The sequence below is a fragment of the Lynx canadensis genome, chromosome A2 (genome assembly GCF_007474595.2).
Source record: "Lynx canadensis isolate LIC74 chromosome A2, mLynCan4.pri.v2, whole genome shotgun sequence".
NCBI classification, from domain to species: Eukaryota; Metazoa; Chordata; class Mammalia; order Carnivora; family Felidae; genus Lynx; species Lynx canadensis.
Genome location: NC_044304.2, coordinates 32,727,903 through 32,743,494, shown reverse-complemented (window position 1 = coordinate 32,743,494; position 15,592 = coordinate 32,727,903). Strand labels below are relative to the sequence as shown.

The 15,592-nt window shown below is 43.0% G+C and overlaps 1 protein-coding gene across 1 annotated transcript in view; it reads left to right on the top strand.

Annotated features, from left to right (window-relative positions):
• The window catches only part of MAGI1 (membrane associated guanylate kinase, WW and PDZ domain containing 1), a 635,623-nt gene extending 621,327 nt beyond the window's left edge, over positions 1 to 14,296 (top strand). Inside the window, 5 exon segments of the mRNA XM_030307184.1 lie at positions 5,558 to 5,651; positions 5,797 to 5,857; positions 6,814 to 6,957; positions 9,384 to 9,522; positions 13,551 to 14,296. Of these exon segments, the coding sequence (XP_030163044.1) occupies positions 5,558 to 5,651; positions 5,797 to 5,857; positions 6,814 to 6,957; positions 9,384 to 9,522; positions 13,551 to 14,284 (1,172 nt within the window). The 3' untranslated portion in view covers positions 14,285 to 14,296.
• The last annotated feature ends 1,296 nt before the right edge of the window (positions 14,297 to 15,592 follow it).

The window sequence follows — 15,592 nt, the reverse complement described above, 5'->3', positions numbered from 1 at the left end:
TTTTTTAACTTAAGTACTTAATACAAAATTCAGAGAGACACATCCCACACTCTCTTGGTAGGAAGAAAGTAAACATTAAAACTCATACAGTGTACTTGAGGACTGATTTGTGCTGCCCAGGGTGTGATTTCATCCCAAAATATTGCAGGAATTCAGTGCCATGATAATAAAACCCTTCGTCCATTACTTTGTAAATTTCAGAGACCAGGTAAAGGAAATCAGGTCTAACAGAGGATAGATTTGTGATGTTCATCTTTTTAATGGAGCCAAAAATGGCCATCTTACAAATTAAAATTGAAGCAGAGGAGTTGGGTTTCTGGAGAGATGTCAGAGCATTCCACCATCCAGGAGATGCAAATCCAGGAGAAGTTTGCCAACACCTGGAAGACACAGTGACCTTTATGGCTTGATAATGGGAAAGAAACACGTGGCAGATCCACTTCCTGTCTGGGAAGGTGTGTTGGATGTGCTAGACTGTAGGGTAAAAGGGATTGGTGTGTTAAGGATTTCTTCTCCTTCACACCTTTCACACTAATGCTTAATTCATCAAATAGCCCAAAGACAGTTTGTGCTATGGTCCTCAGGAGGAGACTGAAGTTCTTAGAGACCCATCTTCTCCAGAGTGCTATTGTCAGAAACCCTAGGAGGCACTTTAAGAAGATGGGAAGATGTCTTTTAGACAGTGCTTGGAACCCACTCAGAATCCACTTCTGTCCCTCCCTCCTGCTGCCTGATTGTTTTCTCTTGTCATCGTTCACCTAGTACTTTCTCCAACTCACTTATGTCAGTCTGTACTTTCCCTCACTCTGCTTCTCATGTTTCTCTGTCCTCTCCCTTCCCCCACCGGCTCCCTTCAACAAAAGCTCAGAAACATGACTCTCCTTTATTTAGTTTATCATGTTCCTAGAAGGCCTGCCTTCACAGATCTTGGACAGGCCTAGATTGGGGGGTCCTCACCATCTCTGCTTTTACTATCTTTGGGACCAGCGTGGGAGGTGCAGTGGGGGCAGAATTTCTTCTCCTATGAAATACGGGAAGTGATAGTAAATATATAAGGACAGCGCAGAAAGGCCCAGAGAATAGCTGAACATACTGAATCTGAACTTAAATTTGACAAGTCAAACCACACATGCTTCCTACCACTTGCCTTCTATAGAAATACTCTGTGAAATCTGGGGGGAATGAGACTTTAATCGGGGCAGACCCTGGCTGAGTCAGACTAACGCAGAGCCATCAGTTTGAATCAAGTTCAAGGTAATGAATATTTAGAAGCTTAAAAATATATTACTTATATTAAGGTCTTAGGTTTGTACTTCAGATCCCTCTGATTCAAAGTATTTGTTGATATTGGAGGTAAAGTGTGGCAGCCCAGACATTTCTATTTCCTTGGCAAAGGCATAGAATAGTATAAATATCTTAATAGAGGGCTCTGTGGATATGATAGCTAGCAAGACAGTAGGGCAAAAGGAACAGGTTTCGACCATACACATTTTTTAGGTCTCCCCGAACTTCAAATATTTATGGGATTCAAATTTTCGAATCCTTCCTTTCGGTATTTATTACATCTGTTTTCGTGCATTAAAATATTTATGAAATATTTTAAGGGAACGATTATATCCTTTGTTGATCTGTTTGACTTTGTAATGTGGATTCTGTAACGGAGGCTAAAGGTATTAACATGGGGTCTAGGCTGGAATTGTAATCACTTGTCATAGAGATATACTGAAACCCAAGATAGAAGATCCCGTCAGAAGTTAGTGCCCTGATTTAGCACAACACCGTGACAGTGCCTTGAGAGCTAGGATATGCTTTGCTTGAGACATGATTGCTATGGAAAGTGTAGTAATATCCATTTTCATTCCTCCGGGAGAGCTGAAGTAGGTGTAAACACTGCTTAATAAAGGATGTAGGATACTTGCCGGAATTTGTCATAAAAATAGCCAATCTGTCCATCTGTCTTTGAGGTTTAGAAGTCAAATACATTGACATCCCTTCATAATACTGTGCTGGCATATGCTTTTTTATCAGGCCCTCATTTTATGGCGCACATATTGCTTTGGGATGGAGCTATAGATTTGCGATAACGGGCCTCAACTCTGTAATTTAAAAAGCTAGAGAGAATTTCAGCGCAAAGTCTTGGTTTAATTCTAGGTGAAGAGTTAAAAGTTTAATAAAATGAGTATAACTATTTTTTTTAGTTTGTTATTTCTGAGAGAGAGACAGAAGGTGAACGGCGAAGGGGCAGAGAAAGAGGGAGATAAGAGGATCCAAAGTGAGCTCTTTGCTGACAGAAGAGGACCCAGTGTGGGGTTTGAACTCACAAACAGTGAGGTCGTGACCTGGGCTGAAGACGGATGTTTGACCGACTGAGCCACCCAGACACCCCCCGAGTATAACTCTTGATTCTCAAAATGCATCCTGTAAATCCAGAGCATGTTAAAAATTATTTCAGTGCTCAGAAGATGGCCCATAAAATGTAGAATCAAAGCAGGGTATTTTGTATTTTGTATAGTTTTGTGATAGTTGGTGGTGCTTATGCAATAAAATGAAGGCACTTGCCAATTAAATATGATTTCCCTGACACCAACACATAATTCTGTTACACGTGGAAGTGAGACTCTCCAGATGACTTTGGACGTGTTACCTACCTTGCCTAAGCCTCAGTGTCTCCATCTGTAAAGTGGGGTCATAACTGAACCTATTTCATTGAGTTGTAAGAATTAAATGGGGTAGTACAAGTGGAAATGGACTTAGCACAGTCTTTGGCGCATCATAAACGATGAAGAAATGGTGGCGGTTCATAGATTTAAGAAAGACAGCAGTTGGAGGAAATTCAGCTAGCTCAAAAAAGCATTTGCATATAAATGTTAATTTTTTTAATGCTTAAAGTTAATGTTCAATCCAAATCATGAAGGCAGCAGGAAAAAAAGAGAGAGAGAGAACACTGTTTCAGAATGGGATCCCACCTGCCTAGAAAAACCCTGGGTACCACAAACACACAAGGACTCAAAAGGGAAACTCCTGCACAATTCAGTAATTATAATCACTTTAATTACAATGAAACATTCTTTTTGGTATCCTGATTATGATTTCCCCATGGCCCGAGCAATCTTGTGATTTCCCAGAGAGTCTCCATAAAATTAATTACAGTGAGCAATATGAATTTTTTTAAAGGACCAATACATGGGTTGATGAAACTTCTGGGGAATCGTATTGACAGGCAGTGCAGTCTCTTAGTCCATTGTTCTGACAGTGCGTGTACTTGATGGCATATCACATAGATTAATCACCTTGGTTGTGCTCGTTAACTGCAGTCATAAAAATGTACCAGTAATATGCTTTTAATATTGCGATCCCAGAAATCCATGTTCCTGATAAAAAATCTGGTGATCATCTTTTGTATGGTTTTCATGTGCCAGGCCCTATCCCAAACACTGTCTTCTCCTTAATCTTTGCACGGATTTTCTGAGATACTTCGGATATAATGCGTGTACAGAAGAGAAAACTGAGGCAAAGGAAGTTGAAGTGACTTGGCATGAGTACCAGCCAGTAAATCGCCGAGCTGGGGGTACACACGGCCAGATAGTCAGAGTCTGGAATCTTACCTCCTAACCATTCTGCTAAGCTGCCTCCCATCAAGCCTGAGAAACACCACCTCCCCAGCTCGGGGTTGCCAGGCGTATTGGCATAGTAAAGAACCTGAGGCTGCTCAGAGGAAAATCAAAGCACAGACACACAAAACTTTTTCCCTCTGTTTCAGCCACTATTTCTGACCCTTAATTGACCACAGGTTCCTTTCCCTCAGAATCTGTAGAAATGGTGGTAAAAACAGACTATGGGAAACTTGGCCTAAAACATGAATTGGATTACATTACAATTTACTTGATCTGTTATATTTTCTTAGTAATCTTGTGCCTCAGCTGTGAGAACCACAGGCTCTGTGGCTGAAATGCAAACTTAAAATAATAATTCAGCTTTCTCATTTTAGAGTTTAAGTTCCCACGGTCATAAAATAAAAATTAGAAGTGGTAGCTAGGGCCATAAGTCCAGTTCATGTATTGAGTGCTTACTATATGTCAGGTACTATACTAAGCTTTTCAAATATTTTTATCAAAGGGAAGGGAATTATGTCATCATCCCCTTCCTTTCAGATGAGTGAAATAAGACATACGGCTAATGAGTGGGGAAAGGGGGATTGGATCTCAAGCCCGTGACTTTAACAACTGTGTGCAATGAAATAATATAATAGGAAGCCAGACCCAAGCTGCGTAATATCCTTAGGAAATTAAAATGGAGAACAGACCACATGTCATTGGGATTTCTGGGAGGTATTGTCACTCAGGACTGCAGTGGAGAGATATCGTCCAGGTGTCCCAGGTGGGAATACTTAACACATTTTCCCACAGAAACTTTGTTACACATTATGGGCAGGTATATGTATTCTGAAAGCATTAAGATGCCTACTATGAGCTGTAGGACTCCTAGAAACTTGTAGGCTGTATTGCCCACTAGGAATTAAATAGGCACTCATAGCCTAATCTTAGAACCTAAGCACCACACGTAGTATTTTCTTGATGAGAAGATTGATGCCAAGTTCCAAACAGTCAACCTAAAATTAAGTACTAAAGTGCAGCTTGCTCATAACTGCTTGCTATCTGCTTTGATCGTAATGGAGAAATAATTAGTAAAAAAATACATAACCATCACTATATAAGTGATTAAATTTTAATACATGCATGTTGGTGTGCAGTCTGTAGGGCATGCTCTTGAGTGTTTTCAAATTCTGGATCTCCAGACTTCTAGAGATTAATGAAGTTGCTTATGAATGTGGTTAGCGGAGAAGAAAGTCAATTTACCTAAGAATATAATTATATTCATTCCATTAGGGTGGCTTCATGATTTATACAACTTCTATTTACAAACTCTGCCTCTAACTAATGCAGGTTTTAAAGTTAATTTTTCATCAGTGATTCTAGACGAGATCTGTGTAGAAGTCTACATTTTCAGTTGTGCTTCATTAAAAGCACTGGGGAGGAAGGTAGATGTGTGTGTGTGTGTGTGTAGTTATCAAGATGTTAGCACACTTCTGATTGTAATATTCACATGAGGAAATCAAGCGGACTCTGCTCATATTGCTGATAAATTGCAGGAAACAGTAATAGAGACATTTGTTATTAGTCCGTCCAATCCTGGGGCAGTAATGCCAGTGTGGTGCCGTGCTTTGAAGGGGCTGCCATTTTTAAGTGTCAGGAAGGGAGAGACACTTCGCTCGGTTACAATTTTAGGGAAGCATTTTCGGGGGCAAACTTCTCCGTTCATTTGTGGGGATGTCGGTTGGGAGGAGGGTGATGGGGGCATACGTGGCTCTCACATCGTAGAATATCTTAGAATGGTTCTGTGAACTCTTGCTTAGAAATTCCAGTCAGGACGGTTTCAAACAGTGATAGGGAAACCAGGCGTGTCACTCAGATGTGGGACTTCTGCATACCTCCTTTTTTGATGATCTCTCCTCTGGGGCCCTCATTCTGCTGCGCTCTCTCTCTCCCTCTCCCTGCAGAGTCCTCAAATGCCACTTTGTTGACCAACGCAGAGAAGATTGCCACCATCACCACCACACACGCCCCTTCTCAGCAAGGGGCCCAGGAGACCAGGTCAGACATAACTTTGGTTGCTTTTGTTAGTTTTAAGGGGAAACAACTAACTCCTGGTCTGATGATACTCATCCTTGACTTTGTTTTCTTCCCTTCAGTTTCATGGTTTGCTTTGCTTTCACGCTTCTCTCTCTCGCTTTGGCAGGAATACCACCAAACCAAAGCCGGAATCTCAGTTTGAGTTCAAAGCACCCCAGGCAACACAGGTGAGGGCCATTCGTCTTTTTTTCTGTTTGCTTAGTACATTTCCTTCCAACTTTCTGAAGCTATTTTTACGAGCTATCTTTTATCAGGTACCCCCAATTAAAATAAATAACCTTTTGTGAGAGGTTGTACTAAATATGAGCTCACATTTAGCTGGCTAGGAAATGACATTTTCTGTTACTACCTTTGCAAAATATTCCTAGAAATCCTCTTCTAGGTGGGAAAAATAAAGAAAGAAAGAAAGAAAGAAAGAAAGAAAGAAAGAAAGAAAGAAAGAAAGAAAGAACGAACCACACTTATCTCAAGGACTGGCCATCAGAGAAAGAGCAAAAGTGCTGATCGCTACTTGGGGTATTCATGCCTGTATTTATGCCAAGAGATGTCTTTTTTTGTTAAGGTGTTTCCCAGATGTAGGAATTTCAGGTGAGACCCGTAGAGCCAGCTACCTGTCTGGCAGGGTGGTAGGAGAGAATGCACTAATACGCAGGTGAAGGAAACTTGGGAGTAATCCGTTCATGGATTCACTAACCCACTCGAGCTCCTCCTCATCCTGGGTGGGAACCACTCCTCAGATGGGAGGCGGTCGCTCTTGGCATCCTCGTCATAGACACTGCCGCTGTTTTCCAGGCACGTGGCAGGGAGGCCTGTGCAGAACGGCATCACGTAATGAGTTTTCCCACCACAAATAACGATGTGTGGCCTCACTGATTAAATTTTAACACACGTCTGTTGGTGTGCGGTCGGCAGGCACACTCATGAAATGTCTTCAGATTCTGCATCTGCGAATATGTCAGATGAATGAATGTTAATAAACAGTTGAGAATCACCAAAAGAGGGATAGAGACAGTGCCTTTGTGTCAGATCACCATTTCGGAGAATATTTGGGAAGCGGTGGGAAGAAGAAATATGTGTGGGTATGCGTTCTCCCCTGAATGACTGCATTTCATTTTTTAAATAGGAGCAAGATTTTTACACTGTGGAACTAGAGAGAGGAGCCAAGGGATTTGGCTTTAGTCTTCGAGGGGGCCGAGAATATAACATGGACCTCTATGTTCTGCGCTTAGCAGAGGATGGTCCAGCAGAAAGGTGTGGAAAGATGAGGGTAAGTAGGAAGAGGAGTCTGGAAAAATAAGTCATCTCCAGTGGCTTTTTGACATGATGTGGCTAGAACCTTCTTGTTCCTGAGAACTACATTTCATACTGCTTTCAGAACACTCTAAAATGCATGACTCCCACCTAGGGTGTATTTCTCCCTAAAGCATAGTTGATGGTAACTGCTAAAGTTAGGTGAGCCCTTCTGATTGTTCAGGGATGAATGAAGAATTGGAATTACATGCAAACTTACTGAAGTAAAAATCAGTCCTGTGTCCGTAGTTATTCTACTTAATCTCATATGGTAGGTGCATCATTTTACAGCAAATCCTAGGATTTACCAGGATGCTTAGAGAGTAGGAAGTCCCTCTCGTCCTGTAGGTTCTGGGTGGTGAGCTCCATTCAGTGTCCTGCTAGTTACCAGGTCTTACTTTAGCCTCAGGAGCAGGTCGACTCTGCCTCAGGAAAGGCCCCACATCTCCAAGCGGGAACATTCACAGTTTCTCTGCAGTAGTCAGAGTTGCAAATTTTAAATCTACACATACCAAAAGATCACTCTCTTCTTTTTAGGAATCTGGTATCTGTTACTGTGTATACATGTGTCACTTTTCTGGGGGGGATTAGATGGCTTAAAAAAAAATGGATAGGTCACGTAGATTGAAGCATATGCATAGGGAGCAGTTTGCTACGAATGAAGAGGAATCAAGACGGTCAGGTCAGGAAAGGAAAAAAGTGCACGAAGCTGGTCCAGAGCAGAAAGAGGGAAATAAGTGACCAAAGGTAGGGAACTTAATATTTGTATATGAGGCATAGTCTCTTGCTTGTTAAATTTCTACAGATTGAATTTTAATGAACATTTTTTAAATATTCTTGAGAGAGAGACAGAATGAGAATCTCAAGCAGGCTCTGCTCTGTCATCGTGGAGCCCAACACGGGGCTCAAACTCCCCAACTGTGATATCATGACCTGAGCTGAAAGCAAGAATCAGACGCTTAACCGACTGAGCCACTGAGGTGCCCCTTTGAGCATTTTTTTTTTAATTGAGAAAGTAGACCATGCATATGGGTATAAAAAATTAGTGAAAAATAGTGCATAGTAAAAATACAGTTTCCAAAGTCAGACTATATTACCAGTTTCTTGAGTATTCTTTTTTAATGCATATACATGTACAATTTGTACATATACAAAGAAATATATAAACTCTATTTTCCTTTTGTTTAAGTTTCAGACACATTGGTTATGCTTTTCCATGTCTTAGCTTACTTCAAAAAAGTTTCTGATGGAGTGAAATCTTACCATGGTATTTTGTGTAATGCTGTACAGTTCTCAAGACACATTTACAGTAGTGACCAGTTTCGTCCTCACAGCTTGGTAGGAATGAGTTGTTAACATCCCCTTCTACAGATAAGAAATTGAGTTCCAGGAAGTTAAAGGATTTGAACAAGATCTGGTAGCTAACAAGTGATAGGACTCAAATTCAAGACCTTAATCTCCAAAGCCAGTGCTTTTCCTCTTCTGCCTTCTGGAAGATAAGCTCCTTGAGAGCAGGGATCTTGCCTGTCTTGTTCACTTCTTTATCTCCGGTGCCTAGAATAGTAGCTGACACATCGTAAATGCAGCATCATTGTATAGGCATGGTTGTGTTCTCATCAGAAAGCTCTCCGCGGGCAGCAGTTACTTCTAAGCTCACTCACAGCTCATCTGGCAGGATTCAGTGTCCCTTGGGCTGTTGGCCCTACCTCTCCTTCATGTCATCACAGACTCTGTAGGGTAGCTCAGCACATGCGTCAGAGTGAACAAGTGAGAGGACAAAAAAAAGGGGGGCACATAAGACAGAAGCCAAAAGTGTTTTGTAACCTTAGCTTTGAACTGATATCACATCACATTTGCCATATTCTTTTTGTTAGGAGCAAGTGACTAATTCCAGCCCACATTCAAAGGGAAGGAGGGGCGCCTGTGTGGCTCACTTGGTTGGGCATCCGACTTCGGCTCAGGTCATGATCTCACAGACTGTGAGTTCGAGCCCGCGTCGGGCTCTGTGCTGACAGCTCGGAGCCTGGAGCCTGTCTGTGTCTCCCTCTCTCTCTCTGCCCTCCCTCCCTTGCTCGCACTCTCTCTCTCTCTCAAAAATGAAAGTTAAAAAAAAATTTTTAATTAACATTTTCCGTACTGTTTTATTTTTTTCTCTTAACACTTGCACTTTCTAACCTACACATTTTTCTCTAATTTTAATTGTCTTTCTCCCATTAGAATTTCATCTCCATGAGGGCAAAGGCTTTTGTTTCTTTCACTGCTGGACTATGCAACAGAAGATTTTCTGGACTAGACTCCATAAATACTTAGTAAATCAATAAATGGAAGAACTTTACATCCTAGAGCACCTCAGCGGCCGGTGAAGCCCTTTGCGATCTTCTCATTTTGTCCTCTCTTTGGCAGATTGGTGATGAAATCTTAGAGATCAATGGCGAGACCACCAAAAACATGAAGCATTCTCGGGCTATAGAACTGATTAAGAATGGTGGCCGCAGGGTGCGTCTGTTTCTGAAGCGGGGAGACGGCTCCGTACCAGAATATGGTGGGTCAAACTATGAAAACATCCCTTCCTTCCCTGGCATGACTCCATGAATTTGTCTCCAGAACTACAGCAGGAAAGTCTTTTTGTTTCCCCCTGTTCACCAGTGTCTTACCAGCCTTTCGCACCATGTGATTATTTGCCTCGCTTGTTCTGAAATCTCTACACATTTCATCCTCTTGCTTGCTTACGTGGACTGGGACGTGGCCTAAGACAAGATCTTTATAGCCCCTTTCTGATAATCAGAGAGAACATTCTGTCTAGTCCCACCAAGAGTGAAGGAATGTTTGTTTGAACTGTGCCAAACTGTTTCTCAGATCCAATTGTTAGCACAAAAATGACTATACTCCTTTTCAGAAGCAGGAAAGCAGGTTTCCTGAGTGATATGTTGAGGCACAATTCTCTCTCTCTCTTTTTTTTTTTTTTTCTTTTTTGGTTTCTTGATGTTTTTACTGAAGAGGTGTGAAATTTTGAGATGATTTGGGGGCCTTGCTCACCTCCTTTATGCTCTGTATACGACACTTCCGCATCCCCGCCCCCCCTTGCTGGTCCCTACCCCCAATCAGACCACCCGAGCCCACTACTCTAAAACAAACGAAACTGTTGATATATTAGCCATATGTTTTTAGATGAAAAAGGATGAAATAGATTCCCAGTGCTCATCATGAGGGAAACATGTTACTATACCTTTCCTATGGGGAAAGCCAGGTTATACATAGAGTTCCTTTGTCATATGTGTAGACATGATTTGAGTAAACAGCAATGATCTTTACCTAGCTTAGTGTTCTGATGGCAAAATGCTGTATTTTATAATAATTATGTCCTATTTATTTGAGAGTCTTGTTTAAAATAAAAAAAAAAAAAATCTATGCCCTAGATGTAGGGCTTCTCTTCCCAACCAAAGGTCTACAAAAGTTTCTATAGAAACTGTGATTGAATGGTCCCCATATACGTTGGTCCCCTTTATTAGGGATTGATCTGTTATCGCCCTCTTTTCTGAAAGTCATTCTGCACAATTCCCAGTTGCATTTTGGACTTGATCAGATCCTTAATTCAGAGGCAGCTCAAAGAAAAGGAGAACTCCTTTGAAGGACAATCTTCCCAGGTGTTGGACACTCATACAGGTGTAGACTACAAGGGGCCCAAGGTGGGAGGAGGGAGGAAATCCAATGAGGCCCCTTTAGACAAGGCCAACCACAGGGGAGGTATTCTGACAACATTAAGACGTCACAGCTGTGCACTGTGCTAAACCTCTGACCATAGGTGTATCGATGCCACTGAAACTGTGTAACATTGTCTCCCTTTCTGTCTTCCCTATGCTTCTGTTGGATGTGATATTTCATTTGAGAATCATCGTCAATAACCTGTGTACCTTCTCAAAACCTATGTCTGTTGCACTGAGGATGAAAATCCAACACTAACAAATGTTCTTTGGGCTAAAAATAAAGATCCTTTAAATACTCATTTTTCCAAGAAGGGTTGAACATGCCAGATTTGTGCTGCTGTAATGTCTCATGCGTCATTTGGACTAAATCTCTCTAATTCTATTGATTAGAGTCACAAATGGGTTATAATATGTTAAGTTCCAATATTTTTCTGACTTGATTGGAACCTGCTTCTCTGTGAGGCTATTTTTGTAATGAGTTTTTTGTACTTAATTTAACTGCCGCGGTCTTCGGGTGGGGGGAGGGAGGGACCTCTGGTCTTCTGTTGTTTATTGTTAATGCACTCCTCTATGCCAGCTTGTCATTGTTCCAGTTGTTTGAAAAAAAAAAAAAAAAAAAGAAAAAAGGATGCATCCATTGTCTGGGTTCTTGAGTCACCTTATATGGCTGTCTGAAAAATGTCACTGTTCGATTGCGGTCTCTGCAGCCTTATTTGAGTGTTGCCTTAGACTGTCTGACTGGACAAATAAACTCTCTTTGCCCCATGTTAACAAATGCAGATTTTTTTTCTTTCCTCTGTGTTATAGGGAATCTAAATGTTCAACTTTTTCTCTTTCTCTCTTTCTCTTTCTGTCTGACTGTTCTTGGTGCTGGGCCCTCCCTTCTACAGCGATGATACCTCCTAATATCGCTGCATGTATGAGAAATGAAAAGCTCGGGGAGGCTTGCTTCTACCTTATGGGCCATAATCAAACTACGGTTTGTAGCTCAATCAATACTAGGTGTTTCTGTGCTGTGGCCTAATTTCCTCATTGCTTCTGCTTAGCTCTATTTTGATATGTTTGGCAATTCATTCTGAGCACCCTGCGTTCTTTGAATTGTAAGTACACCGCTGACCCCTATTGAAGTCTTGCTCTCCCTTACCTTAAAAGTAGGTGTAAGGAAGCCCAAGGTTAGATTTATGAGAGTGAGCATAGAGCACCTACCCATACCCAAATCTTAAAATGTTCCCATAAGCTCCTGTTTGTGTTAATTCTAACAGAAAGAACAAGCCTCGCATCACAGGGCCCTCCCCTAGGTCAGCAAGGCTTTGTTAGAGGGACGACATTTTCTGCTCAGTCAGTTAGCTCGTGGGAAACTACGGCCCAGAGTCCAAATCCTGTCCAGAGCCTGTTTTTCTAAGTAAAGTTTTATGGGCTCCTAGCCACGCCCATTTCTTTTATGTGTAGGCTACCACTGCTTTTACACCGGAGTCGCACTTAAGTAGTTACGGCAAACTGTGCAGCCGGCAAAGCCTGAACAGAAAATTTACAAACCCTGCTGTAGGCTATATTCCCTTTACTACCAAAACCCACCCTAGGTTTTGGCACATCTTTCATGAAACAGACTGTTTCGTGTTGACCTTGTTGCCTCACGAAATCCTTGAAAGAGGTCCTGCGATTCCTGCATCACCCTGGTTTGCCCTCCACACGGCAGCACGTTGTTTCCGGTGTTTCCAGTGTCTTGCCTGGAATCCTACGATGTGTGTTACCGTGTTAGTTGCAACAGAGCATCCCTGCTTTGAAAAGAGCTTTCATAATTTCCGGATGCAACCTAAAACATCTGCTGTGTCATTTCAAATTGTTTAATAATAAATAGGAGCCCCCATGGGCTGTTCTGCTTTAAAATATAGATGCCTTGATGTTGTAAGGAGCAGTCCAGTGACTCCACACCCCCCCGGATGCAATTATGGCTGCCTTGTGTAGTCTAATACTAACGAAAGTACCTCTAAAAGATTTCATCTGCACCCCCTCTAATGTCAACCTCTATTCCACTCCCTTTCATTTGTCAGGAAACTCCATATTTTAAAAATAATTTCTTAAACATAACCCAAAATTAGAGAAAAGTATTGAATACAATTCACAAAGGTAGAATGTTTAATGGACCCTCACATTACCCATCACCTGTCCCAGTCATCAACATCCGGCTGTGTTGCCTCTATAATCCCCTTTGCCCGACACCCTGGATTTTTTTTTTTTAAGAGAAGTGTTTTAAAATAGTATACTTTGCATGCAGTACAACGCATCAAGCTTGAGCGTACCGCACAGGCTTTTTTTTTTTTTAACCTCTCTATACACCCATTTAATGACCCTGATCAAAATATAGACTCCCCAAAATTCCCTCATGCCCTTCCAGGTCAATAACCTAGAGTATCTTTAAGCAAGATAAAATAAGTATTCTTTATAGAAAAGAATGTTTTCTATTGTGGGGGCTGGGAGGGGGGCAAGAAGGGTGGGCAGGGGGAAAGGGTTAGTGGGTGGGGAAGGCAGAGCAAGAGATAGTTAGGGTGGGATGTTCTGGTACTTTTGGATTACCCTGTTGGGGTTGTGCCTTGCAAGACTGGAGTCCCCACTGACGGCTGTGAGCTCCTTAACGATCTCTGCCCTGAGCACAGCCAACAGTAGCCAGAGGCCGAAAGCCACAAGAACTAAGTCCGTAACCCTCGTGGTTGCAGTCATTCTTCACCGAGATTCAGTTGGCTTTGGCTCTGCCTGCTTTAACAGCTAGCTGTTTGTTGTGACTAATGAGAGCTCAGGCGTGGGAGTGGGGACAGGGGCTGAAGGCCCTGCCGTACCAAACTGTGGCTGTCCTGTATTTTCCCGGCAGACCCCAGCAGCGACCGCCTCGGCCCCGCCGCCGCCGGGGCACAAGGTGTTCCGGAAGTGAGGGCCGCGCCCCCCGACCGCCGACCGCATCCGTCATTGGAGTCCAGTTACCCACCCGATCTTCACAAATCATCACCGCATGGGGAAAAGCGGGCACACGTGAGAGACCCAAAAGGCAGCAGAGAGTATATCAGACACCCCACTGAGCATCACACATGGAACGGAACTTCTAGAAAACCCGACAGCGGGGCTTGCCGACCCAAGGACCGGGCAGCGGAGGGACGCAGAGAGGCACCCCCGGAGCGGCCGGTGCCCAATGGCCCCAAGAGGAGGTCCCCGGAGGAGCGCAGAGAAGGCACCCGCAGCGCGGACACCACTCTGGAGAGGAGGGAGAAGCACGAGAAGAGACGAGACGTGTCTCCGGAGCGGAGGCGCGAGCGCTCGCCCACCCGCAGGAGGGACGGCTCGCCCAGCCATCGGAGGCGCTCCCTCGAAAGACTCTTGGATCACACGCGGTCCCCGGAGCGGAGGAGAGGGAGCTCGCCGGAGCGCAGGGCCAAGTCCACCGAGCGCAGGCGCGAGCGCTCCCTGGAGAAGAGGGGCAGGGAGGACAGGGTCGGCCACCGAGAGAGGGAAGAGCCCAGTCTGAGACAGGACGCGGGCAGAAGCTCCAGACACGCCCCCGAGCAGAGAAGGCGACCTTACAAAGAATGTAGCACCGACCTCAGTATCTGAGACTCCGAGGCACATTCCAACCTTTACCGTGTCAAAGGTTCTAAGAGGAAGGTCACAAACGTGAAATAATTTAGTTTCTTACCTTGAGGAAGCGTCCGACCCCCGATGATCCTATAATAGCAACAAACATTTTATGCATTTGAAATCTTATAAGAAAAAAGAAAATATATATATATATATATGAAAAGTGTTGTGCCTGATGTATAATATTAAAGAAAGTATTTTTAAATGCATACTTTTTTTGGAAATTATTTGCCAAATGCTGCCCCGAAGGGATATAAATTTTGTTTCTACGTGACCTGTAGAATTGTCAAGAATCGTTCCCTTATGGGGGGCAGTCTTTTTCTCTCCTGGTTAAATAGGACTGTTGATCATTTTCTCTAAGGGAAATAATTGATTAAGTTTAATTAATTTGATGTAGATTGTTAGGTAGTGATGTAGTGCTATCCTGTAGTTTAGGAGTTTTTCTTTAAAAAAAAGAGCAAAAAGGCAAAAGTTATATTTGTAGAAGCTGAGGACTCTTTGGGACAGATTAGGATCGTCAATGATCCTAAAATTAAACTGTATGAAGAGACTACTACTGCAAATGAAGGATATTTATAGCTAAACTACACAGCACAAAGAAATGTTGCCTTCTCGAGTCATAGTTGGTTCAGAAAACAGTTTGTACTCTCCCTGGCCATAGAAAGGCACAGAGAGGAGAAGGTTGGCCGCCATTGCCCAGACATAGCCCAAGCACGGATAGATGATCAGGTTCATTAGTATCACCAATATCTGATAAGATCTCATTAAGGCAGCACCATCACAGCTTTGCTCAACTACCGGAAGGAACCGACAGTGAACACCTGTGTTGTCTTGTCTGATTTGAGGCCAAATAGTGGATCGAATGGGGAACCATGTGCCCAGTGAGAGGGAACCATGAAAATCCTCCACACAGAAAGTGTGTTCCCCCCTGTGTAGCGTAAGCCCAACTGGGGGCAAGGGAATGAGCGCTGGTGGAAGTTCCCTCTCTGTTGATATTTAAAGAAGTGAGGGTTCGGGGTGCTTCTTCTTAGAAATGCCCATTTCCCTTTGAAACCATAATAAAAGTCTCCAGGATGACTGAAAGGGAAAGCAAGACACAGTCCCAGTGGCTCTAGATCGAGTTGGCAAACCTCTGCCCTCATGACCCTGTCCTTTGAGTCTTTGGACAGCAGAACGAAGCATAACAATTTTTTTCTTTTTAGAATGACCCATTCTTTTGCAATCCCGCAGGAGGTGCGGTTGGGTCGGCTCATAGCCCCAGGATGTGGTTGAAATGGATTACTG